Below are 27,500 nucleotides of genomic sequence, written 5' to 3'. Positions count from 1 at the left end.
AGTTGCTTCTCCGTGGACAACAGCTATTTGCTCATGGGTAGTGTAACCGCACCTATTGTAGTTTTGAAGCTATAAGGAAAGCTTAAAGGTGTGAGACAGCTATGGATTTCGTGACGAATTTCCAGTGTGATCTTTTGTTAACGGACAGGCCTTTTTTTCTTAGTTACCACAATAATCTGAATATGCTGTCACTTAATCCCGGGCCTTACAAATACGTCTTCTCCCTGTTTATTTGCAGTTGTTGACCAAACGTTTCCACTGTTGAGGCTAGACATCTTGATGCATGTTCTACTAAAGCTTGGCTCCAAGTCATTCAGCCATTCGTTTAGTGCTCTGAACAAGTAAGAAAGCTTTAAAGCTTAAGTCTGTCCTGAAGTGAGGTAGCGTAAGCTAAATGTCTGTCTTCGATGCTTTTAAGCCTAATTACTAGCCCGGCTGCAACCATTCTTATTCATGTCATTGTAAACGTGTTCGGTAGCTTATTATTCATAGAAAAATATATGGAACTGCTGGTAGTTATAGACTGTCAACAGTCATTTTATTTTCTAAAACTGTAAAATGGCTACTCATTGTACTGTGGCTTGGTAAATTGATAGAGATTTCTTTTGACTGCCTTTGTAACGGTTTTTAAGCGTGTAGCTCTCGTTTTGGTTGAGGTTAAAAACTTCTGTTTTTGTCCTTTTTGAACATTTTTCAGGTTCCATAAACTTCTTAAGGACATTATTGTGAACGAAGAAGCTCAGATCCATTGCCTGAAGATTGTAGAAGAGTTTTGGTCAACCCACCCACAGGTTTGTGTCAGGTTTTTTTTTTGGATTATTACGTTACATAGCTGAAAGACAGGAAGGCTGAATATGGCCAATTTTGTGGTTTTGTGTGGCTTATGACTTTAGCGCACTATCTTGGTTTGTTATATTAACTTTAAAACATGTAAAAAGTAATTTAGCTTTAATGCTCAGTAGACTGTGCACTCAATAGCACCCTTTTCCGCTTATGTTCCAAACTGAAACTGCTTTAACTGAGGTAATGCTTCTTTGTCACTTTTTTAGCGTACTTAATTATTTTTTTCTTAGTTTTTTGACATAGTTAACATTCTACAAGCTGCTCAACTCGGTATAACGTTTTCTCTGTATTATGGTTTGGTGTTATGAACCGATTGGGGTTACAGTTTAACTTCTCCTTACGGACACTACCATAATAGAGAAATATCTGTAGAAAGGGCATTTCTTTGGTTCCCAAAAATACGTACAATTTTACTTCCACAAACTCGAAAATATTGACATCTTTGTAATATGGACCCCTGGCTGTGTCTCTTTGGCGTCCGTACTGAGGAAGTTTGACTGTATTTTTACTTACTTTTCTTTTGAAACATGTACTCTTTCCTCCTCAGTCCATAGTGGTGTTGGTAGATAAGATGGTACGCATGCAGATCATTGATTGCTCAGCAGTTGTTAACTGGCTTTTCTCCAAGGACATGAAAGATAACTTTACCAAGTATGTATGCGGGAGCCTGGAAGAAACTCCTATAAAGTCAGATTTGTATAGGGATAATGTGTTTTCATAAGTTCAAGGCAGTTTGCACTCAGTTATTTAACATGCAAAGCTTTAACGAAGATAATGTAAAACCTTCATTCTAAAATCGGCCTTGTTGGAGATAATTATATGCTTTCAGAAGAGGTTTGGTATGACTTAGTTTCCAGGTGCTCCTTCTTTCGTCTTTAAGTTCTTTCCGATGATTTTCCCTGTAGTCTCCGTGTATTCTTTCAACACAAAGGCAATACTGCTCTACAGTTGTATAATCGACCACCCGTTAACTTTTAATACCATTTTAGTTTTATAGGAGTATTTTCATTGTGGTTCTTTTTAAGTACGCCGGCGTTTTATCTTGATATCTTGCAGTGCTTCCCTTTTTCAGTCAAATTAGTTGAAGCCTCTTGTTTATCTCTTGTTTCTTTGATTTCGTATTCTAGACTGTATGTCTGGGAGATAATGACCAGTACTTTAAAGAAAATGAGCAAACACACTAACAAGGTATTTAAGATTATGAGTGCAGGCATATAGTTACACGCTTTCTGGCACACGTTACAAAAACAGGTCAATCATCCTATCGTCTTTACATTTGATTAACTTTATATTTCAGCGTGTCGATGTCCCACAGGGGTCAGTTTAAGGCTAAGTTCACACTATACGGGATAAAAGCTATCCGTTATTGAACTCCTATCTGACATTTGACTTTCCACTTTAGAGATCGGCGCGGCGCGGTGTCGCTTCCTTGCAGAAACTGCGCCGAAATCACCGTCCTTTCGCAGTAGTCCAGTACCTTACAAGAACTTCTATTTTAAGTGGTCGTCTAAAACAATATTCCCTTTTGTGTTTAGGGTTAGGGTTATTGTTTGTGTGGTTATCCTATTGTTTTCACAGCCAATAGTGTGAGCCGTTCAGTCTAATTCTAATTCTTGTCGTATAACCTGCAAAGGGTATATCCCATCACGGCAGAAGTAAAAACTATACGGTTAAGTGTGAACATAGCCTTAGAAAACTTTTACGAGTGTAATTTGCAAGTGTAATTAAACCCTACAACAATAGCTGTACTTGCATATTACATTTTACATTACAGGAGTTTACATTACAGAATTTTACAGGAGTTTTGTTGAATTGACCTCAGCTCACCAGTCTACGTCATCTTCATTTGCTCCTTCCTTCCAGTTAGATGCAGTTATCTTCAGATTAGGTGGCTCGATCCGTTTTTTCAGTGACAACTCGTACTCTCTTTAATTTAAACAAACAAAATGGGAAAATTGAATTGTACCTACTTGTAGGACATAGGTTTGAGTTTCTAAAAAGGTCCGTTTTTGAGAGATCGAGGTATCTATTGCACACGGTGACGTTATCGCTTTTTCTACATTTCCTCAATTTGTGAGGAATTTAGGCATTCCGGCGTTTTTGAAGCTCCTTATAGGGCTTGAAGTTCATGTAACTGTCTTGTATGTTTTGTAACGATTTTATGAGAGAATTTTCGAGAAATTGTAAAACGGATCATAAACAACGGCTTTTCCCGTTCAACCTACAGACTATAACCTTTGGTCTCAGGTTATTCTCAGAGTTTTCTGTTATCCAGCGAAGAACTAAAAGAAATCACTCCACCTAATCACCTAATAATGTTAAGGTGACTAAAAGTTATACTCCCCTTTTTCATAAATTACCTTGCTGTGTGCTACCAAGGTAATAAAAACATAACTATAAATGGATTTACGTGAAACTCTGTTGGCCTTTCACTGTTGCTGGCGGGTTTTTTTCTCACATTAGGCTATTGCAATTTTTTTATCAGTACACGTGCGGATTCCAGTCAATACTTCTTGCATTTCGCTGATCGCTTGATGGCCCTGGGAGAAGATTCACGAATTTGCTAGTGTGATGCAGTGACAATGGAACTGATCACTGATCAAACAGCGAGTGTAACTGACCTGACATATTAGCATAGTATGGTGGTTTTCCGAGGGCCTTCAACCGATATTGGAATTCGCACGTGAATAATAAATTAAACACTTTTATGTGACAAACAAACCAGCCAGCAAAAGCCAGCCACAAATTCATCCACGTTTTGGCTCGGAACAACAACCTCTAGTAACTTGACTTTATTTCAGCATGCTGCACACCTAAAAGTCTTTCAAAGCATTTGAAATTGGAGGTCATGTAACTAACAACATTATCCAAAGGCTGTCGGTGTTTCACGTTAAACCATCTGTCAGATTAAGTTTCTCACAAATTTGGGAAATGTGAATAAGTCAATGGCGTCACCAAGTTGGCTATTGTGGAAACTCTCCATTTACTGCTATATTTGAGTTACCGTTGCATCTCATGTTCAGAGAAAGTTGGTGTTGTCACTGAAAAGCCGGGTGGAGCTATCTTAACCAGCTAACCAGCTGTACATCACATTATAATCATCCCCCTATCATCATAACGAAGCACTTCTTTTCCACCAATTCTGTTAGATCCTTGCCTAGTCCCTGTACGGCGTTTTCCCAGTCCCTCTCGGTCAATTCGTTTCGGTGACGTATCCGAGGCGAACGGGCGGGAAACGCCTAGACAAAAACAGAATGCGCATGCGTGCGTTACTTTTTGCAATTCAAAGATGACGTTAATCTAGATGTTGTGAGCAGCGAGCAAGCAGGCAGCAGAAGATTTTGGTTATTAACCACTCTTGTGGATATTTGTAGGATCGACTTTTGCCGACCGGCTTTGAAAAGTCATCAGAATGTTATTTATAGTCCTATGAAGATTTATACTGCTTCTTCAATCTCATCATTCCAACTGGGCTATCGGAGTTTGCCGCTCGCGAATTTTCAAAGTAAACACAATATTGACCCGTGTGCCACCCGTGTGTTGTAAACTTAGACCTCAAATCTTGAATAATTAGAAAAACCATACTTTCAAATAAAAGTCATTAGCTGCGTATCAAAAAGTGCCCAGAAACTGAATCTAAAAGTAAAAATCCTATAAAATTCGCCGACATTCACAGAAGTGATACGTGTATTATAAATGTGAGAAGCATTAAATTCAACTTGCATGCGTTGTCTCAGGATCGTGTTTTGAGCAAATGTTAATCATTGAAAGAACACAATAGACAGAGAAATTATTTCTCGAAAATTTTTATTCAAAGGCCCATAAATTAATCCTTAAAAGCAATTCGCGTGACACAAATTTGGCTGGTGGATCCGTTCACGCAGGTAGAATCGGCTGAGCACATGGCAAAAATTATTCAACACAAATCTCAAATCAGGGCGCTGAATCCGATCTCAAAATGTATAAAACGTTAAAGATAAAATATTCACAAATGAGTAATTTTCTTGACTACAGAGTAAAAAATGTACCTGAAAATTCTTCAAAAACTTCGCTGCTTGGTGGCGTTTCAAAACAAGCAAAGCGCTCCGATCGGCCGTGATAAAAATTCCGTGTATTTTTAATTCCTTTGTCAACTTGAAGAAAACTAAGGATTCTTTTGAAGATTCCTTTCACATCTGTGTGTTTTACCGATTTATTTTTAACTTTGAAATTCGAAACACTGGTCTTGTTTACCATCGCCATTGAGCTGTCTCACTTTTGTCTCACTTTTGAGGATTTTTGTCTAGGCCTCACATTTTCGCATGGACCCCATGACCCGAAACGCTTTGGCCGCGAGGAAAAATGAGGCCTAGGTACTAGGCAATTAGATCCCCACGTACTTATAGATGGTTTTCACTGTGACGTCATCAAATTGTAAAGTCCAAATAGCGAGGTTTTACGAATTCTTATTTACATAAGTTGAAGATAAACAAAAAGTAAATCTTTGTACAGGTTTCCGTTTCCGTAGCATGTTTCGTTTCGCAAATACAGCAATTTGAACTTCCGAGTTTTCACAGTACGTGACACCAGAATAGGAATGCTGTCTCGTTGAAAAAAAGTCTGTCCTCTTGATTTTCAGCAGTATAACCACTGCAAGTATTAGGAGATATGTTTATGTGTACGTATATGCTAGTGTTCGAGTGAAAAGAAAGAGCTTTTATAGAAAAAGTGAACTCCAGATGTTTTTGTTGATTTCCGGCGGCCATATTGGTGCACCAAAACGGTGCACCAATATGGCGTCTCCATACAAAGCTCTACAAAGGTGGTGAAACGTTTCGGCAAATAACTCAGAAACTATGGGCCACAAAGACCTGAGACTTGGACGAATTGTTTGTATATTAGTCTTTTACAACATTTCATTTTCTTGGCTTCTTCCGCTGGACGGTTTCCAATTTAATTTTTTGTTGCGTGACAGTGAAAACGATCTATAATGTACCATCTATTTATAATTTTTGTCAGTCTCCACCTACAGTCGAACCTGTATGAAGCGGTCACCCTCGGAGAATGGCTAAGTGACCGCCTAATACAGGTTGCAAGAAATACGGTTCAAAGTATTAGATCTCCAGGGCTGATCAGATCAGACGTTTGACCTCAAATAGAAACATTCATTTCCGGGGTTTTAATGGTTTGCGAAAATAAACAAGGAAATCAATTGTTGTACCTCGTGCGTTACATTATTTGAAACTGTATGAACAAGTAATTGACACCGTGTGACCGTTTAATACAGGTCAAGACAATAGAAAAAGTCCCGTTGGGACGTCGCAAATGGTGAACGCGACCGCTTACTAGAGGTCGAAATTACAATACATCAAGGGAAGTAATTTTCGGGACTCTGAAAACTGACCGCTTAATACAGGTTCGACTGTACTCCATTTTTTACTACCCCAAATTCATTGCCTTCACCCTCTTCACCACCTTAATTATATTTATCACCTCACAAACCCCATAACCTCTATTGGCAGCACCTCTATCATATCATCCACCCATTCCACCATCTCAGTTTACTTGATCAATCACACCGTTTTCATTTCCAACACAGCTTTCCATTATGTCCTTAGCCTTCATCATCGCTCCACCGTTTAATGTAAATATCTTTCTTTTGCAGTTATCTGCGTTTCCATAGTAGGTCCTTCGGTTGATGCAGTTTAATAACCCATTCGTCCACTTAATTGATCGTTAATTTAGTCCAAAAAACGTTGAGTTAAACTCAGTAGTGTTAGTCCTTTTAGCGTTTACAGGAATGTGTACCGTTATTTTTTAATCGCCTTAAAGGAGGCCTTACGACAAGACAAGACAATAGAGAGCTGTAGATTCGAGTACGACGACGACATTTGTTTTCTCGCCTATTCTCTAAGAATAGACACACCGGAAAGCTTCATTGTACTTTTTTTTTCACCACAAAAGTTAGTACGATTATTTCCGTTGAAGGAGGTGAAGTCCTGTCCCGATCGCTAAATGATAGAATTCCTAACATTTGATAACTTGTTTTCGCCACTACGACATTTTCGCTAAAACTCGTAGTAGAATGACGATGGTTATCACATTTTTCCGCCAACATGACGCTGGTTCCCGCGCGTGCACTGCTTAGTATTGAGAAAATTTCGCTCTCATTATCGTCCTGGTCTTAGAATCTAGAGAAAACATCAGTTGGAGAAAAAATTTTGTACCATCTAGACCTCCCATTGAGAATGCGATATGGTATATTGTCAATTAACTGCAAAAATAAGAATAATTTATTTTACAGGTAAAATGAATCGTAAAGTGATTTCAGTCATCCTTATTCCAGTTTTTGTTGCTGTGTATAAATGCGTCAATAAATTAATTTTTAATGTCTAAACTAATTACTCGAAAACAGTGTCAGAAGAGCGCGTCTTGTCTTCTAATCCACGACATCACATTACATCACAAAATGCTTCCTGATATCATGTTTCTATATTGCTAGCTTCCTCGTATTTGGGAAATACGATCTTTCACTAAGCAATACTGGAAATGCAACTTTGCGCTAATAGTGTATGTCAATCGCTTTTTTCTCAAATCTCAGGAATGGCTCGATAGAATTCACCACACGTAATGTTTGCCATATGTGAAAGTTTGCGTTTCATTTCAAGATCAAACCCCAAAAAGAGAGAGTTGAAAATAAGAAGCACAGCGGAGTATTTTTAAGGAACTTCGAGGTGTTTGATATTGTTATGAAATACTGTGTTGTTATATTACTTCACAAACAATTTTGGAAGGACAAATGAATGATGGAAAAATGAGTTTTTCTTCTGATTTCTGAACACTCAGAGCTCCAATGAATAGTTTTCAGCCATGTGATTTTTGAGATTACCGTCTCATGTCGCTTATTTGTCTTGCCGGTCTCACCAATTGAAGTGGCTCGACCCTTATTGCAAACCCCAATTCAGTTTGCAGGTATTCATGATTGCCCCTTTCCCCCTGGGTGAGGTGCGAATTTCGCTCAGAACTTTTTTTGTAGTCATGAATAAAGACGCTCGACAGTTCTATCTGAGCTCTGATCCAAGGTAGCTTCAATTTCCGGAATTAAGATGTGTTTTCATTGAACATGGCCCTTGCACGATTTCATCAACTTTTGACATGAATCGTTTACCGAAAATCCGTGCACATCGCTGAAAAATTTGCCTTAAAACCAGTCAAGTATTAGCTTTTCCCGCAAATTTGAATTTAAGGCTCGTTCTGCCTCAGAGCATTTCGTTGTCGAAATTCCAAAACAATTTTACAGCTGAATTTTGAAGATCTTCTCAGCTACGGAATTCTGCTTCAACGATTTCTCTGAAATTTCTGTGGCATACCTATTACATCAAAAAAGAATTTTAAAAAATCCATGTTCGGGCTGCTAAAATTATTTTTGGTTCGAGTGGTACACGTCGTGCGACAAGGTGCTAGATCCATAGATCTTTTTACCAAACTGCCTCGCAACTATCCAGAAAGGTTTTGAAAAGTACGACCGCTGTTATAATTTACGAACAAAGCTTACGTTTGAGATACCTTTTCCCAAGACAGAGGTACTTCGCAAATCCTGCTGCTACAAAGCACTAACATTGTGGAACCCTCTAGAGAGTCACTGAAGGGAAATATCGAAAGGACATTGAAAAGTCGGCTTTCTACGTAAATACTTTTAGGCTTTGAATAACTGTTAACAGTTTTTTTTGTGACTGTTGTAATGATTTTGACACTGAAAAGTCAGCCTTTTTATGTATGGATAAAACCCTCCGCCGAGATCTGCTTAATTCTTCATATCCAACGAAAGCCGAATTCATTAATTGCTTTATTGTACATTCAAAATAATTCCTAGTTTAAAAACATAGCTAAAACGTGCTTACCTGCATCGATGTTAAGTTTATCTTCGATAGTGTACGTTTAGATTTGCCCAGCGTCGTAAATATTCTCCAATTAGCAGATGTCGCCCTCCGAGTTGTCTTCTTGCTGTTTTTGCTATGTTTGTAGCCATTATTTCGCCTCGTTCCAGCTGTAGTTCTTACTCTTGAAACGATTGAAGTGTCCACCATTTTAGTTTTCACAACAAAAACAACTCAACCACGTCCTCAGGTCTTCTCGGTTAAAGGTGCATTGACCTTTAGAGGGCTGCAGTTTTGACGTCGTTTCCTCGTTAAACACAAAATCCTTCCAAATTTGGTCATCAGTAACAGGTTATGGTGAATTATGCGTGTGCTTTTAGCCAATCAGAATTGGGGAAAAGAGTTGATAAATGCTCTACTTTTGGAATACAGACTGTGCACTAAATCTGTCCAATATTCACCCAAAATGTTGATCAATGGAGTTCTGATTCCCTGTGTGGAAATGGGTGAATAATTTCGTTACTTAGGTCGCTTCTTTAACTTCGACATGTGTAGCAACCAACACGTCTGAATTGTTCTCTCTTGTACAAGTCTTAATGAATGACATTGATATAAAGCCACTGCATCCTAAACAAAAACGTCTTCTGTACAGCCGCTATGTCCTATCTAAACTGTCCTGGCATTTCACTGTAGCTAATATACAGCTATTTCGAAAAAGGTTGTCGGAAAAATGTGCACGCGACAATCCCTAAAGGTAATATGGGATATGCGCAATACACTGCTCCTGACACTGTAGCTGTCGAACCTACTTTTGTTGCTTTCCTTTAGCACTTACAGACATATGTCCATGGCCTCTCGAGCCATTCTTTCAAATTTCTTTGAAAAACGGTGAACTCAAAACCACCCACAATACCTTTCGGGGTTATCGCGTGCACTTTATCCGACAACCTCTCTCAAAATAGCTGCATCCAAACCTGGATAACGGAACATGTCGACTCTGTAGTGAATGGCTATATTCGGAAATGGCTTGATATTCCGATATCCGGAACACTGAGCAATGTTTTTCTAGAACGCAATAAATTTGGGCTTAATATTTGTCCTCCCTCTGTTAAATTTGATCAGTGCCAAACAGTTCTTCCAAATTCATTAAAAGAGTCACAAAATGATTCCCTTAAAGATCTCTGGAAGTCGTTAGGCTGTCACACTAATATTCAATATGATGTGTTCAAATCACGCGATTTTCTTCGAAACGTAGGGTCCAATTAATGGCTGATTTCATAAAAAAAAATATTCACAACCAGTAAAATCGGATTACTTCTCATTGCTGCTGAATGATAGCTGTAGTTCATCTCAAAGTTTCGTAGCCATCGCGTCAAAACCGAGAACGTTTTGACAAACACAAACAGCTCAAAGTGCAAGACGCTCTTTCCAGCAGTGTTATTGGTTATCGGACGTTTAAAAAAAAAAACGTGGAAGGGTCTATTGAGTGCAACGCACAACAGTAAAAAGCGATACAGATACACTACTTTAACCTCGACCTTCTCCAGTACAATCATCATACACCAACTCAAGAATTTATCGACACTCTATTTTCGCTTCCATTTATTCCTCTTATCTCCAATCCAACGCGCGTCACCTCTTATTCTCTAACTCTAATCGATAATATATTCACAAATAATCTTTCTCAAAATGTCTTAAATGGTGTTGTCCTAAACGATTTATCCGATCACTTACCAGTTTTTGCTTATTTTTCTGGCAAAACTCTGACGCGCGATGGAGAAAATAAGGTATTCATGTTCAAGATTACTGACGAAAATTTGAGTAAATTCAACAAAAACGTTTCAAACACAAACTGGGCCTCATTTCTTAATGAAGATCCCAATATGGCTTACAACAATAATATAGATGAATACTCGAGAGTCTACAATGCCTGCTTCCCTTTAAAGGTCATTAAAGGCAAGCTACTGAACAACTGCAGCTCTCCTTGGATCACCCCCGGACTTTTGAGATCTATTAACAAGAAAAACAGATTATGCAAAAAACTCATCAGATCTCCCTTATTATCTAATGAAACCTACAAAAACAAACTAAACCATTTTAAAATTCGCATCGCAAAACGTAAATACTATGATACTAAGTTTGAGAGTGCCAAAAATGACCTTAGAACAACTTGGAAATTGCTTAATGAGGTTATGATTAAGCGTAAAAGTAAATCACCTTTGCCTTCATCATTTGCATCTCAGGGTAAAACGATAACAGATCCTGTGGAAATTGCTGATAAATTCTGTAAATTTTTTACCAATATTGGCTCATACCAAGCTAGAGCAATACGCGGCGTAAATTCCTCATTTAGTTCTTTTCTTGGTGCTGTTAACCATCTTCCTATCACGCTGCAACCTACCAACCCCTGTGAACTAGAAAGCGTTTGTAGCATGTTCGCCTCGGGGAAGGCTCCCGGCTATGACATTATTTCAATGCGTGTAATTAAACACTCATGTCACCTGATTTCTGCACCTCTGGCCAACGTCATCATCGAAACAGCTTAACGGTAAAGCTCTACACAGTCTCCACTAAAGTACAACAAATGTTTTTGTCTAGGTTTCAGGGGAAGTACAGGAAGCCAAAGAGAAACTTACAAAACTGGAAGAAAGAGCTAAGAGATTGGTGAGTGCTTAACACTTAAATAAATGGTTAGTTGGTAACAGAAGGATGTTGCTTTCGATGCTATCTACAAAAAGTATTAAAAGTTACTAGTTGGGACTCGTGTACAGAGTACAACCAGCCACTTAAACCTACAGAATGCGTATATATATATATATATATATATATATACACCCGTTTTCAAAAAGGTTTTCATAGAGAGAGATATATAGATAGATATATACTTTTGTTTTCTTGCACGTGCGCCCGTGTGCATTTACACTTGTTATTGTCTAACTTGTGAAAAAAGTTGGTTCAACAATATTTTTTCTTTTCGTAAGGTTTTTTGTTGCAATTTGTCAATTAAAAAAAATTATGGACGAATATTGTCTGCAATTCTCTTGATTTGCATTCTCTTGAAAATTAAAGAATGAGGAATTCGGTCACTTGTAGGTCATATCATTGTTGTCGTTACAGGATAAGGGCAAAAACGCAGATGAAATGAAAAAAAAAAGTCTTTTCGAAAGCGCTGAGAAGGAAGATGTGACGGTGGATATCCATATTGGATCTGTGGGAAGGAGCAACAATTTTATAGCAGTTGATTAAAACGGACCAAGACGTTGACTAGGTTCATAGAAGTAGATTTTATCATAACCATGCTGAGAGGGTCATATATATTAATGTCTCACCTTTTTTCGTGTAAAATCGCGGCCTGTAAGGCAACGTCTCATTGAAGACAGAATAAACTCTCGGCCACAAATGCTTTCAAGTTAGTTTACAGTTTCTCTTAAGCACGCCCCTGGACAGCGCATTTTTTAATACACTCCATCAATAAAAATGCTTCGTCACTTGCTACAGATGCCATGGCATTTGGCCTACCAATTTGGTGACGCCCTATAACTCGCGGATCGGCTGCTTCGCGGGATGTTTTCCTCATTCCCAAAACCAGCTATATAATTCGCCATTGCAAGTTTGTATCGCAGGGGGGCATGTATTTTTTTAAAAAAATAAAAATCAAAACGACATTTCAAATTGGAACAAAAACCCCGACGACGAAAAAATTTATCGTTGAACGAGTTTTTCACAAGTTGGACAATAACAAGTGAAAAATACACTCGGGCGCACGTGCAAGAGAACAAAAGTATATATCTATCTATATATCTCTCTGTATGAAAACCTTTTTGACAACGGGTGTATATATATATATATATATATATATATATATATATATATATATATATATATATATATATATATAGACCACTAGGTGAACTACTCAAATCCTGAGTGCATGGGTCAGGATGTAGACCCTGACGCTTCAGTGTAATAATGGAGTTTAACTGAAGAGTGGGTCACCTTTTCGGTGGCCTACGAAACAGGCTTGTATTAAACACCCATGCACTCAGGATTTGAGTAGTTCACCTACTGGTCTATTCCACTCCTTCACTGCAAGTAGAGCACTGTCTTGGCTTCGCCGGTGAACATCTAACTGAATATATATATATATATATAACACCAGTATACATTTATAACTTAATGTTGTGACAACAAGACAAGAACAGCACAAGAAATGTTGACGCACCTCGTTTTCATTTCTATTTTGCAAACTCATCTAAAAGCTCGTCTTTTCCTGTGGAGCTGTCACATCAGTTTTGTGCATACAGAGACTTAACAGCAACTTAGCCTTTATACTGTTAATTATCCTTGTTTTCCTCCTTTAAAATGTTGTTTTGGTTCGCTTTAAAGAATCATACGTGAAGATTACGTAAAGGTCTTTTGAAAACTATTATTATTGTTTTGTTTATGTCAGGGAGAAGAACCAAATGGGGAATCGAAACCTGCAATTAGTGCTGCCGAACAAGCTGATCAACTCCAACAACAGGTGGATGAATTGACGGAAAAATTAGAAAATGCTCAGAGAGCACAAAAGCAGCTCTTTCTTATTGTTTTCCAGGTGAGAAAAAGATCGATACGCTTTTTCTTTTATTGAAAAGATAACCATCGCGGCCCCCCTCCCCAAAAAATGCAATACAAAGTTACCTGCTACAGTATGTTGCCCAGTATCCGGCCACTTCATTTTAATATCGTAATACCTTTCCTTTCTTAGTCGTCGGAGCTCTCAAATTTGACCCAGAGACAATCTATTTAGTACAAAATTCTTCGAAACGTAACCTGGTGAGAAGAGTTTAACCGGGTTAATTTTTATCACCGGCCGGACTCAATTTAGACTTTCACAAAGTTATCCATTGTCGTGCTGTTTTGTTTTTTCACTCGCTTGGGCCCCTCATAACGCTAGCCTCAGAGTGACTGACAAAAGTTGACCCCGTATTACTGTTAAAAAGAGGTTGACTTCTTAGAAGTTTTAACTCAATTGTGTTTATAAGAAAGAAAAGCTGAACTTGGTGCGAAAGAAGTACAGTCATCTCTCTCTGAGACGGACACCTTTGGGACCGGCACTAGCTGTCCGTCTTAGAGAGGTGTCCGTCTTATAGAGAGTCAAAAAGAGGGAGCAAAGCAAGGCAGGGACCAACTCTAGGTGTCCGTTTTACAGAGGTGTCCGTCTAATAGAGGTGTCCGTAAAGAGAGAGTCGACTGTAATTTTCGAAACGGTTGTGCTTGCGTGCATGATAAAGCCAAAATTTCGAACATTCTCACGCGTAGGCGGAGATGATTGACTGATTGAAAACGTTAACCTGCGTTAAACTACCTCATGAGAACAGGGGTCTTTTTTGCATGAGCATGCGCGACCGCTGAACAAGCGATGTGCATGGAGGCTCACCACAGGGTTTGCCTTCATCAAAATAGCGCGTCTCAAAGCTATCATAGCGATTATTTTGCTCGTTGGTCTTGGCGAATGTGCTCGTGATTTAACAAAATGTGTAGTTTGCAAAAAAAACTCTAACATGGTCTTAACAAAAGCGAAGTAGACCGGCTTTAACATACACGAGCTACTATCAAATTTCATCTCCCCACTTGACCTGGATAACAGCGCGCGTATATTTAGTGCCTGGAGGATTGCGCTGACCTCATCAAAGTCTAAACAAAGTGCAGAAACGTCTGTTGATGCAAGTAAACACTTGCAATTTTCTTTGTTTTGAAATGGGAAAGGAAGAGGAATATTTAAAAAAAATAGCAAATTTCAGCGAGTGGGTTCGCAGTGCGAGAAAGCCGATGTTCAGTTCAGCAGTGAATTAATATACGTTCTACAATTTTCCCAGCACTTTAAAGCTACAAAATTAAGAGCACACGAGACGTAGATTAGTCACCTGGTGAGATGTTGGTGGTAGTCACTCTTTATGTCTCGAACAATAAAAAAAATGAATATCAATGAGACGGTCAAAACTGCATTCAATAGGACCGAAATTAAAGTCCAATCTTGTGACCGATTTTGATGAAACAAACGGTTAGGTTTCCCAAGAAGTACAGTAAACATGTGATGCCGACCAAAAGTTAAAAATCATTAGAACATTTAAGTTCTAGCTAAAAGCAAATTCTTGTAAAAGATGCGTTACAATGTTAGTCCACGCAAAAACAAGAAGTTCTACAATTTTCCTATAAACAAACTTTGTATCACTAAAATACTTAAGGCAAAAACTTTTTATTCCAATTGAAAACGGCGTGGTAGTCGCCCGCTGATCGTTATTAATCCACTCCCGAAATATGGCTAAATCAGCTATTAACAAATTATTGACAGAAGTCCTCTACGGCATCGAGAAACTGATTTACGTCCGATTTATAGGAAAACACTAAATAAAGAACATTTTGCTCAATAGCTAAGCATCAGCAATGCATTCTATGCCAAACTTTGCGGTTCTTGAAGGGAATCAAGACACGAGTCGAGCGCCAAACAACAACAAGCAGCCATGTTCGTGTCAGACATCCTTGAGAAACTTGCTCTTTCACCTCGTTCAGCGCATCAGTCTCCACTTTAAATCAACAGATCTTTACTTATTTTGTACAACGAAGGTCTTTCCTTAGTTCCTGCTACCATTTCAATCTCAAGCAAGCTTTCAAAGTGAACAATTTGGTTCCTATGACTATGCAGCACGGCCGCTGTCACTGGTCGCGTGCTCTTTGACAAGTCAGCGGTCGCGCATGCTCATGCAAAAAAGACCCCTGTTCCTCACGAGGTGGTTTATAAAAACCTAACGTGGTTAAGAAAATCTATTGTTCTTGCTTTATTTGCATAACCCGGTTAAAACTTAGTTTAGACTGAAGACAACCCGGCCGCACTCGCTGATATTTTAAACCAGTTAGCTTTAATTAGTTAATTGGAAATAACTCGGTTAAGTCCCCTAGTGCGGCCGCAGCCAATATGACGAAAAACAGTTTAATTTTTTCCCTTCGTTTCCATCGCGAAATTAATATTTTGCAGAGCTCCTATGTTGCCCAATACCCGGCCACAACAATAACAGAGTAATTGTACATAAATTTCGATAGGCAAGCGACCTATAAGCTTTTCTTGCACTTGCAGAGTAGTCTGGCAATCGATTTCTAAAATATAAATCGATCTGGGAACCTAGCATCGTGAAATGAAACAAAACAAATGACTGGGATAAGGTGGGGAACGCGAGCGGCTGTTAAATGGTATAGTTCATACTTCCTTGTCTAGGAACTTTTTCACTGATTTAAGGTACGCATCTGTGGACAAGCCAAAGCAGTGGTTTACAAGCTCAATTAGCCGATCTGCTAACCGGTTTCTTTTTGTTCATTTTTTGGTTTTTAAAAAAACTGGCTAAGGGACCTCAATCCGACGGCCAAAGGTCACTCTCCTATTTAGTCTGACCTGCAGTGTTGATTTCTTCATGCTCAGTTCCCACATTTGGCCTGCTTTTCTAGCGCTAATTCAGGGCCCGAAAATTGCGACTCACTGGTCGCCAATGCGACCAAAAATTGAGCACTGGCGACTAAATTTTCAGAACTGGTCGCCAGCTGGCGACTCGCGTTTTGTCCGATGACTAAAGAAAACCACGACACAACTTTTGTTTTTAAATCTTTATATTAGGAAATCAATCGGATATGGTAGCTAGTATACAACTCACTTTTTTGTCCCCAGTAAAATAATGTCTGAATATTACAAGATAATGGAAAAATTGAATGTATTTCGACACGTCGATACTGCTTCACGGAGCGCCATATTGTTTCAGCGGCTTTTTCCGAAACTGGGATCGCAGGCGCACTTCAACACCATGTGCTTTTCATTTGCCGCGAAAATTGCTGCATGTTTTTTTAAGGGATGCCCAAAAAGTAGAATAATGTGTACCGTACACGGTAATATTTTAGTTGTAGTACACAAATATCTTTTAAAGGCTAGAAGATTTATTGTCATATAAAATTTACAGTAATGAGTTTGAAATTTATACGGCCAAGAAAACGGCCGGTACCCTTAACGTAGGGTAGTTTGGAGAACTTGTCTCCTGCCGGTTGGAAGGCGGATACCTGCAAAACTGACTGAAACAGGGCGGTTAAAAAATGGATATAGCTATCACCACTAGAAAAAGTACCTGAGTGAATAGTTCTTAAAAACGTTTCTTTATACTTTAAGGTAAGGAGATAGCGATTCAATTCGATCGGTGCTTCCGTAACTCCCGCAATATTTTAGGTTCTATTTTCCTAAAACGTTCTGTCTAAAATGAAACGAAGACCTAAAAACTGCACTAAGCCCATTTTTGTTTCCTCCCGGTCGGAGACTGGTACGAGCAATGTGGTTGTGTAGAGGCCTAGGCCAAGCATGGCGTTGTTTGTCGGCAGCGAAAGGCGTCGAGGAAAGTAAGTCGAAAATAAAGAACGGCATTTCGTAGAAGTAGCAAAGGGCAAATACGCAAGGACCCGTGTTTGTCTCAGAATGAATACCACGGACTTAAAACGTTTTATGCTTCGCTTCATTTAAAATGACTATGGAGACAACCATCACCTTCGGACCAGAGACATATCACCTGAAAACAACGGTAGGTTTATAACTAAGTGTTACTCGTGTTGTTTCTAATTGTTTTCGCTCTTCAGTTGTGACTTTTCTTGCATGCAAAGTAACGTATAAAATCGTGTTCTTGTGTGAGTTATATATAAAATAAGTTGGCGACCAAAATTTTTCCGTTAGTCGCCAGCTGACTCCCGAACGAGAAAGTTAATTTCGAGCTCTGTAATTCCTCCTTCTTTCACTTTTCTCAATCCCTTTGAGACATTTTTCAGACCCTTTCAACCCCATTCTAGCCGTCACAACTGGGGAAAGTATAAGAATTCCTGGTTCAACTCCGACGCTTCCGGTTATATATAGAAATTACAGTCACTCGAAACAAGTCTTGCACACGAAATCAAGTCGCCTCTGAACGAGTGAAGAAAATTTCCAAAAGGAGTTGAGTAGATTTACATTATACGATTATATCATATATCCTAAGCTTTAATTACAGTTATGGATATGAAATAAATCTTATCCAGATAATGTACGCAGCTAATTCATCGATTCTGTACAGCGTGAAAAAACTGGCCGATACTGGGCACCTGATATCAATGCTTAGTGAATGTTTCTGGCCTCCTTTATTCCAAACGAATTGAATTTCGAGAAGAACTAATAAATCTTCTGAGAAACTGACTTCTTCAAGTATCTTCACTGTAAATATAAAACAGTTTCTTTGAAAATATCACATATTACCAACCCTTTTCTGAACAGCACTAGTTTTGCTGCGCAGTAAACAGCGTAAATGTTACCGATGAAAAGTTTACTTGCCTATTTCACCTGAACTGAACGGCGCCTTCTGCAACTGTTTCGCAACCTGTCAACCAGCTCAAACTTTCATCTTAAAGCTGAAATGTTCAGTTTTCATTCGAAATACTTCGAGACCTGAAAAGGGCGCCTCAAAAATTGAGGCTTTGTTTTAAGTGGCCGGATACTGGGCAACATGCTGTACTTTTCTTACAAACATACTGTCTGACACAATTTATGGGGGGTTCCAATGTGGCAATGATACTGCCGTTTTAGCAAGTGGTAGTTTGTCGACGAATATATCGCTGACGTCCAGTGTTGTGTGTATAAGCTAATCTTGAAGACGTGGAGTGAGCTTTACTAGAGGGTTATCTTGTAGGTATTTCCGGAAGATGTTTTCATTAAAACATGGCCCTCAATGTAGGAGTCATTATATTTGGAGTAAGAATGCGTTGTACTTATAAGTATTCCCTAAGGCCACGTCCAACGTCCACCCGAATCCGGAGAGGCTGAAACCGCTTACGGTGGAACCTCAATATAACGAAAGGCCAAGGGACTGACAAAATATGTCATGTCATCGTTCGCTATGAGGTTGCGCTATATCGAGGTTCTTTTTCGAATATTTTGCTATTACTGGGGTTAGGAATATAGAGGTTCGTTAAATCGAGGTTCCACAGTACTTAATATGGACCTTAAGCATCGACAACGAAACGGACGACGACGACGCTTCGCAACCGAGGCAGAGTGGGCTAAGGGTTTCGCTTTCGGCGGGGAAAACGAAGTTTAAGCAGTGCAGCTTCCCAGACAGACGACGACCTTTTCTTTGCGAAAAACTTTCTCTTGTTACAGTCTTGTTAAGGCGTTCAAATACTTCCGTAATTTGCATCTTAAAAGCTATGACGATGGTTTAATAGACGATGGCGAATGTATTGTTCTTTACGACCTGGATTATTCGATTTTGGAGGCTTCCTCTTGGTCGCATCGTTTTGAAGTTAAAACTCCAACAGCTCTTGACTTGCATTTACTCTAAATTTCGGCTGCTGAAGAGAATTCAGTGCTGCTACAATGTTCTCCCATACTTGTCCTCTCTCAGGGCTCCTCATAGCCACATCATGTTCCAGGGTCCACTGGGAAATAATTGCCTTTACTCGCAGCTAAAACCAACATGGGAAATTATTAAATTTTAGTACGAAAGTAAACATAGACCGTCAAGTGAACGAACATCATCTAATTTAACAGGTTCGGAAGATAGCAGAGGAAAGCTTACTTGTCTTTCCGACTGGTTATTCCGCCATCACTCAGGTTTTTAGACAACCGAACCTGAAAATTAATTCAAGATAGCAGGCGAAGAAATCGACAAAGTGGATTCTGCTAATCCACAAAGGATGTACTTCGACTGGTGCTATTTAAAGAGGTTCCTGTGCATTTTATTCAAAAGACTGTGACAACATAGACGTTAATGTAAGTTCCACCGCAATTTAATGAGATTCCATTGCAAAAAAAATAACTCCGGTTTCAGTAGTCTACAAGAATTCGCCAAACCCGTCGGATCCAAATAAATCCACTACGGAAATGGGTTTTAAAAGACGCTCTTTTGGTGAGCGGATTCACTAGTTTCTAGTGGACGGAAGGCCGATTCCTACAAAAAGGTATGCGCTTTCAAAATTATCCGTATTCGGGTGGACGTGGTCTAATACAGGTCTTTTAACCTTCTCTAGGGAATTTTCCTTTTGTCATTTTTAAACACATACTCGTAAATAAGACGAAATCTGATAGCAATCTTTCTTCTAGAGTAATGTCAAATCCCCTAGATTAGGAAACAAATCAGTCCGTTCACGGTTACACCTAAAGTTTAATTGCCGAAAGTGCTGATTTTTAGGTGTACATAGACATGTGACTAATATACTGAATGAATTTCAGCGTTTTATTATGATCCTGACTGAACACATTGTTCGTTCAGAACAACAACAGTTAGATGTAAACACACCGTGGTTCAAGTACACCACAGAAAGACTTCGAGAAGTATTAATCACGGTATGTTGGTTTATCATTTTACGCGCTTGAAGACAATTTCTGAGGCCTCAAATGTAATAAATATCGCTAAATGTAATAAAGGTCCTAAAAGTAATAACTTTTGACCCTAAATTTAATGAAGGTCCTAAATGTAAGAAATTTTGGCCCTAAATGAAAAAACGTCCGAAATGTATAAAGGCTTGGTTAGTATGGTAGTTAGGCTTGTGTGTGCAAAATACACTTCAAATGGAGATATGTACTTTGGTGCTTCTTTTTGGTTCCTTTTTTAAAATCCTCTGGTTTTCAGCCAGTCCTTTCGCCTAATAAAGAGCTTTCTTCCCGCGAGTTTTAAAGAATCATACTCCAACTTGGAACTTACAGCACGAACATGAGCGCAATGACTTCTATTTTTGTTGAGACTGGGGATGGTATGGTCGGCTTTATACTAATTTTACTTGCAATTTACGAAAACGTCCTTGCAGAGCTCCTTTGAATTCAGAACCTTTGTCACTTTGCAGTACAAGATCAGAGGGGGTCCATTTTCTATGTATAGTCCTTTAACTCAGCCGCAACTGCTTTGGTATTTTTACTTTAAACACTTCAAAGACAAATGAACCTACTGCAAACATTCAGAACGGACATTAGACGTTGATAAACAATCCTTGATCTGAAATTTAATCCTTCCACGCTTTCCAAGATCGAACAGTCCTACTTGGTGTCTGACTTGCACAAATATGACTTGCACAAAGTTGAGTGTTTCACACTACTTCTTGAGTGGTTAGTTTTCCATCAGGCTGGGATTTAACAAGGCCAGGAACTGTTGGGTTTGTTTAGAAGTCTGATCTGGGTTCAGAGAAATTTTGCCAAGACTACCATGATAATTTAAGAATTTGTTGTTTGCTGCTTTCCTTTTAATCCACCATATCCACTTTGCACAGTTAAGTAATACTACATATTGTTTACCACAACCATTTGATGCCTAAGCCAAGCCTAAGCCTTGTTCTCAGTTTCTCTTGGGAAAACTGTAATACCCATGAAAAACTGGAAACACTGGTTATGCAAAATGTTGGAAGGTTAACACGGTGCATTATGAGCAATGTGAAATTCTTAAATGTCTCTAAACACTCCAATATGGTATAAAAAGTAAATCGCCTGGCTATGACATTAAAGTCACTTCGACTTTATAAAGTTTACGGCCAATAGTTATTCTACTACTGTTAGGATTTTTGTTATATTTAGGGCCAAAATTTATTACATTTAGGACCTCTATTACACTTAGGGTCGTTTATTACATTTTAGGCCTCAACAGCCTTTGCTCACCTCCCCAACCCCCTATTTTTGACACAAAAAAAGTCAGCCAACCAACCACAGTTAGGTTTGAGCCTGGGCTTTCTGCTGACACATAGAAAGACGCCAACTCCCCCGGTTTTTTTCGCCTACACTGGCTTGAACACGAGCTAACACGGGTGATGCCATTATCAAGCGAAAACGTAGCAGGCACCTTTTAGCAAAATCGCACAGATATATATAAAACATTCGTCATTCTGCCATAACCTTTACTTTAAATCTTTCCAAAATGCTAGAATGATAACATTCGCCGCTAACCATGAAAGACATGAAATGCGAGAGGAAAAAGTATAAGTAATCTTTACTTTTAAAGATTACCATAGTTAACGACAGTAAAAAACAGCAAAATCAGTGACCATTTGAATTTGTATACGTTGTATACCATAATCAAAATCTCTTTCGCAACCGTTTCATTTTGAGTCATTGTTAAATAATTTGTCCTCAAGTGCTAACTTCAGATTCGGAAGAGACAATAATGACAGGATTGAAAGTTATTCAGTTCTTAGGAAAGTAATTTCCGACGCAATTTTCTTTGTTTATCGTTCTCGCGCGCCCTCTCAAAAATTGCGTACCTGTATGGTGCAATTAGCAGCATTTTTCATTATTAATGGACAAGTTGTGTAGTTAGTTAGCAAGTCTGTGACTCCGGATTTTACGTCATGAAAGGCATTTAGTAGCTACTACTTGATTCTTACATATGTTGTCTGCGTTCATTTCAGAATTTGGAAAAAGTTTTTCAGTACTTGAGCTCACTTGAAACGCTTCTGTTCACTTCCGATCTGGATCCGCGAATTTTGAGCCTTTTTAACCATTTTAAAGCTTTAAGATCTTAAACTTTAGTCAGCTGTAAAAGAAATTTATGTTGTGTCTTTGTAAGAGACAGGTTTTAGATGTGACTAATATCCTTGTGATTTCATTACAAAGTGTCTTATCAACAAGCGACAAAATTGTATTAATAACTACATATTAAATGTCTGAGTTAGTGCCAATTTTAAGGTCTTTAAAACCAAGCCAATCTTAAAACCGAGCCCATTGCTTGGTCCTGTGGTGCAAGAGGGGTATTTTACCGGATAGACAGAAATCGTCTTGGTATGTGCCCTGTTGCGAATGGGATAATCTTTTGCAGCAACTTGACTTTAATGACTACAGGGATCTTCTTTTAAATTCTGGTCCATTCCTTTTTCAATGAATCCCATCGTAGCGACAATAACTAGTACAGTTTCTGTCTTCATTCCCCACATTTTGCTGATACGTCCAGTCATTTTGTGGTTGGACCCGGAACTGGTTGCAACAGAAACTTTCTCTTCGCCAATCATTTAGGATTAGACTATAGATAAACTTAATAAAGTCACAAAAGATTCGAGCATGGGAACATTGCCAAATTTAGTATACACTTAATGTCAGATCCCGAGGGAAACAGTTAGTTTTGTTTTCCGAGAGTCCTGGTGTTTGCCAAGACGAAGTCGAGGGAAACATCAGGACTCAAGGGAAAACAAAACTAACTGATTTCCCGAGGGACCTGTCATTAAGTTGTTTTGTTATATTTCTAGACTTTCACTTCCACAGCGACAAAAGAATAACCCGAGCGAATCAAAACAGTCGACTTGGTACTTATGTAAGAACACAAATTTAATTCTCAAAACCTCTGAATGAATGATTTACAAAGTACTTTCCTTATAATATCTGCATCGTTTTTCTCCACTAGCTACTGTTTCCATTCAGAGATTAAGAATTGTTGTGTTGTTGTGTTCGTTCACGAAAAAGAAAACTGTCAGGACCTGGCAGTGTTTCCCCGCCTTCTGTCACGCCTTTTTCCACCATGCTTTGATCACGTGCTATAATGTATCCTGAGCGGGGTACAATTGCTCAAATGTATCACTATTGGGATACATTTGATTTTTGTCAAGGCCATTTGACTAAGACTCAACCAATGTTAGTCCCTATTTAGTTGAGTGAAAGTCTAGGAGTATAACAACCTCCTTTACTACCGGCATTTTTGGTCCCCCTGGGACCACGTCTCAGATTTCTTCCTACCCCTGTAGCTTCAACAAGATGTATGCTACGACAAGAAAAATCAGAAAGTCAACAGTTGACACGGAAGTCTGTTAATTCAAAATGGGTCGTAATAACTACATGTCACTTGATAATATGTAGATCTAGCCAGGGCTAAAAACCTCGCTCCAGCTATTTGATTTATAATTTGAATCAAACTATTAACTTGTAATCCACAAATCAGGTAACTTTAGGGGAGATCCATATGACTTTTAAGGGTGGGGCTGGGTGATTCTAGAGAAAAAATAATTTGCAAACAGTGCAAGAATGAAACGTCTAAAATCTTACACCCAATAAATAGCAATCACCTTGGACCACAGCAGATTAGGCGTGGAAAACAAATTCTTCCCAAGCAATATAACCTATTTTCCCACCTACACCACCTTTATTTTATAAGGTTAATTGGACCAACGCGTGACCATGGTAAGAAAAGGTCTTCTCCGCCTGTATTTTTAAATCACTGGCTGAATTTTTGCGTCCGAGGTCAGTTTGAAGTCAAAATCTTGCTAGTGCGGGGCCATAGTGACATAAACACAACATATTTAATATAAATTTTTAAAAAATAAACTTGAGCCCGTTAGTTTACACAGTTAGATTAGATGTCAGCGGATAACCCTCCAAAAAATACTCCACCTCGATGGGTTGACACCTAAGCCTGCGATACGGTCAGGAAGTACTGCCCAACGGATACCCTGTTTTGACAGCTGTCAAATGATCACAACGTTGATGTGCAATCAGTTTTCTCCCGGGCTCCCAAACTAGCTAGTAAGGGTGAGAGTAAACAGTGGTTTCTCTGTGGTGCGGACGGTCGTTCGTTTGGTCGGTGTACGGTCACGTGATTGCCAAATTCTCTGAGATGGGTAGATTTATTAACTCATGGTGCCCCCCTGGCGCTCGCGAGAGGGCTCCGCTAAAAATTGTAGGAAATACTAAATAAAGGTCAATGAAACTTACTCCGCAGTTAGTTGTTGTTGTCCTTAATGCTCCAACGAAGTTTCGTGATAGTTTGTTCAGATTCACTCTCTATACAATAATAATACACAATACAAGGTGGGAGGCACGAGATGCCATCTTGACCGCCATGCTCCCTTTCCAACGCTACTTTAACTGCAACGGAAAATAAACATGCTAGGATCTAAGAAATAAGATAGCATCAGATAGAGAAACGAATCTCACAGACTTTGTCAAACTCGAAGGATATAATCCAAAACGGCCGAGGAACAACGCGCGGCCAAGTAAATGAGGACTAGACAGGTAGACCGCGTGGCTCGGATGATCACGTAGACTTTCTTAAAGTCCTTTAAACTTTTTTAAGAAGTTATGAGAGGTCGACTTGCAAAAATGTGCCAAAATTAAAAGAAAAGAAACATATTCTAACTGGTGGCTAAATTTTGTATAGTTTTTAAACTCTCGGAATACTCCAAAATTTCCCTTTTTTCAACAATAGGAAACTTTTAAGGACCGTGGCAGCAGCGGTGGCAGGAAAAACTAACAAAGAACAATAGTATAAAATAAACAAAACATCAAAGCGTGATGCACGTACGCTCATGAAACAATCAAAGTCTGATGCACGTTCTAAGCTGATGTTTTGCTAATCTATACTATTGTTGTTTGTTGTTAATGTTGTCCTTGCCGTCGTGGTTAATTAAGCTTTGAAAAGTGGAGTTTTCCGAGAGTTAAAAATATTGCAAAATGCAAACATCAACTGTTACATGTTTCTTGTTTTCTCATTTTGACGGGTGCACTGGAACATGTAAGTAAAGGAATGTTCAATGCCAAAAAAATTATCGTGAACAAGTGCCGTCTTTTGATGCAGTGAAACATGTTATTTGCTTAGGGGACACGCATTTCTCTCAAGTGAACAATGGCCCTCGAGCAAATGTATTTCCAGCAGGGGAGGCTAACTTTGGTCAAGCTATGTATCGGTCCCTGGAAAGGGCAACCCAGGACACCCGGGATGGATTTGATTTCTACAGTGTCCAGGCCTCATTTGCTTGGCCGCGCGTTGATGTGGCCCGGCTACTTCGGCGCGGTGTTTCGCGGCCTTTTTGGACTATATCCTTCGAGTTTGTCAACGTCTGCGGGATTCGTTCCTCTATCGGGAAAGGCTTCACTGGTTTCTATATCTGATGCTATCCTATTTTTACGATCCTAGCATTTTTATTTTCCGTTGGAGTTCGAATTTCATGGAAAAAGTTGTGTTGGAAAGGGTTCATGGCGGTCAAGATGGCACCTTTGCAAACTACCTTGTGTATTATTATTGTACATAGAGTGGATTTGAACAAATTATCACGGAACGTCCTTGGAGCATTAAGGACAACAACAACTAACTGCAGAGTAAGTTTCATTGACCTTTATTTAGTATTTCCAATAAATTTTAGGATGGTTTTTTTAACCCATACAAACACTGCAATCACAGAGCCTGGGTTACCTGTGTCAGAAGCTCCTGCAGATGTTAGGGAAAGATTTTCCGAGGTGTAGGGAGGTCCGTAATGCTGTGTAGAAGGAGTGTGTTAAATGTAAGAAGTTTTTTTTTGACAACAAGGTGGCTAAGCTTAAGGAGACGAACATTAAGGGATGGTGGGATGAAATTAAAGGTCTTAGTGAAGTGAGATGTACCAACAACTGTGCCCAACAAATGCTGAGTGACCAGCAACCCTCTTTCGATGTACTCGCAGATAGATTTAACACCTTCTTTAATAGTCTCACAGCTAACTTCACACCTCTGGCTGCCCAACTTTCTGGGTTTTTTTTACAGTTCCTGAGCACTTGCTGGTGGATAATTATACTGTGTACAAATCACTGGGATTAGTTAAGCCGAACAAGTCTTTCGGTTCTGAACGTATACCTGGAACTGTGTGGAAGGAGATCGATTTTGAACTTTCACCTATTAGCATGGCCATCTACAACGCATCGATGATTCAAAGTTATGTGCTCGAACGCCTCAAACAGTCGGATGTTGTCTCGTTGCCAAAGTGCTCTTTGCCAAAATCCGTTGAGCAGGAACTATGTCAAATTTCGCTTACCCTGCACCTTGGTAAGATCGTGGAGGGCTTTACACTGTTTAGCCTTTTGAATCACGTCTGCGATAGACTTGATGTTTACCAATTTGCACTTGCGGGAAATTCGACCACCCACGCTCTTGTTTATTTTCTCAACGCCCTCCCTCAGTCCCTTGACCAAGGCGATACATACGTTCGTGTATTCTTTGCTGATTTTTCGTTGGGGTGGACCATAACATTCTGGTTCAAGAGTTGCAGCTCCTAGGTGTACATGAAGGTACCATTTGCTGGATCAGCTCCTTCTTGTCTAGTCGAGTGCAGCAAGTCAGGCTGGGTGGGATTTATTACTCGAGGTTCAGGGACCGCGCAGAGGGAGGGGCTGGGGGGGGGTTTAGCCCCCCCCCCCCCCCCCCACTTTTTTGCAAGAATAAAAATAAATTTAACAAAACATACACATACCACTAGTACAGTATGTTGCCCAGTATCCGGACGGTACCAGTATCCGGACACTTGAAACAAAAACTCAATTTTTGAAGCGCCCTTTTCAGTTCTCGGTAAACGAAGTATTTCGAATGAAAGCTGAACATTTCAGCTCTAAGATGAAAGTTTTGGCGATTTGAAAGCTTGCGAAACAGTCGCAGAAGACGCCGCTCTGTTCAGGTGAGTAAACTTTTCTTGGCTAATATTTACGCTGTTTACTGCGCAGTAAAATTAGTGCTGCTCAGAAAAGGAAGGGTAATGTGTGATATTTTCAAAGAAAATGTTTTATTTTTGAAGTGAAGATACTTAAGGAAGTCAGGTTTTCAGAAAGTTTATTAATTCTTCTTGAAATTCGATTTGTTTGGAATAACGGAGGCCAGAAACTTTCACTAAGTATTGATGTCAGGTGCCCAGTATCCGGACAGTTTTTCATTTGCTGTACAGAATCGATGAATTAGGTGTGTACATTATCCGGATAAGATTTATTTCATATCAGTAACCATAATTAAAGTTTAGGATATATGATATAGTCGTAAAATGTAATTGTACTCAACTCCGTATGGAAAT

At 39.2% G+C, this 27,500-nt stretch overlaps 1 protein-coding gene across 3 annotated transcripts in view; it reads left to right on the top strand.

Moving 5' to 3' along the window:
* The window catches only part of LOC140936333 (nuclear cap-binding protein subunit 1-like), a 96,291-nt gene extending 73,526 nt beyond the window's left edge, over positions 1-22,765 (top strand). For all 3 annotated transcript variants that reach the window (XM_073385794.1, XM_073385795.1, XM_073385793.1), the window contains 8 exons: positions 239-341; positions 698-791; positions 1,391-1,494; positions 1,971-2,031; positions 11,298-11,363; positions 13,150-13,293; positions 19,960-20,073; positions 22,119-22,765. In XM_073385794.1, coding sequence (XP_073241895.1) covers positions 239-341; positions 698-791; positions 1,391-1,494; positions 1,971-2,031; positions 11,298-11,363; positions 13,150-13,293; positions 19,960-20,073; positions 22,119-22,232 — 800 coding nt within the window. In that variant the 3' untranslated portion in view covers positions 22,233-22,765. The remainder of the gene's footprint in view (positions 1-238; positions 342-697; positions 792-1,390; positions 1,495-1,970; positions 2,032-11,297; positions 11,364-13,149; positions 13,294-19,959; positions 20,074-22,118) is intronic.
* Positions 22,766-27,500: the final 4,735 nt, after the last annotated feature.

Source organism: Porites lutea, chromosome 5 (genome assembly GCF_958299795.1).
Source record: "Porites lutea chromosome 5, jaPorLute2.1, whole genome shotgun sequence".
In the NCBI taxonomy this organism is placed as follows: Eukaryota; Metazoa; Cnidaria; class Anthozoa; order Scleractinia; family Poritidae; genus Porites; species Porites lutea.
The sequence above is the reverse complement of the archived record's forward strand: the minus strand, read 5'-3'. Positions and strand labels throughout refer to the sequence as shown.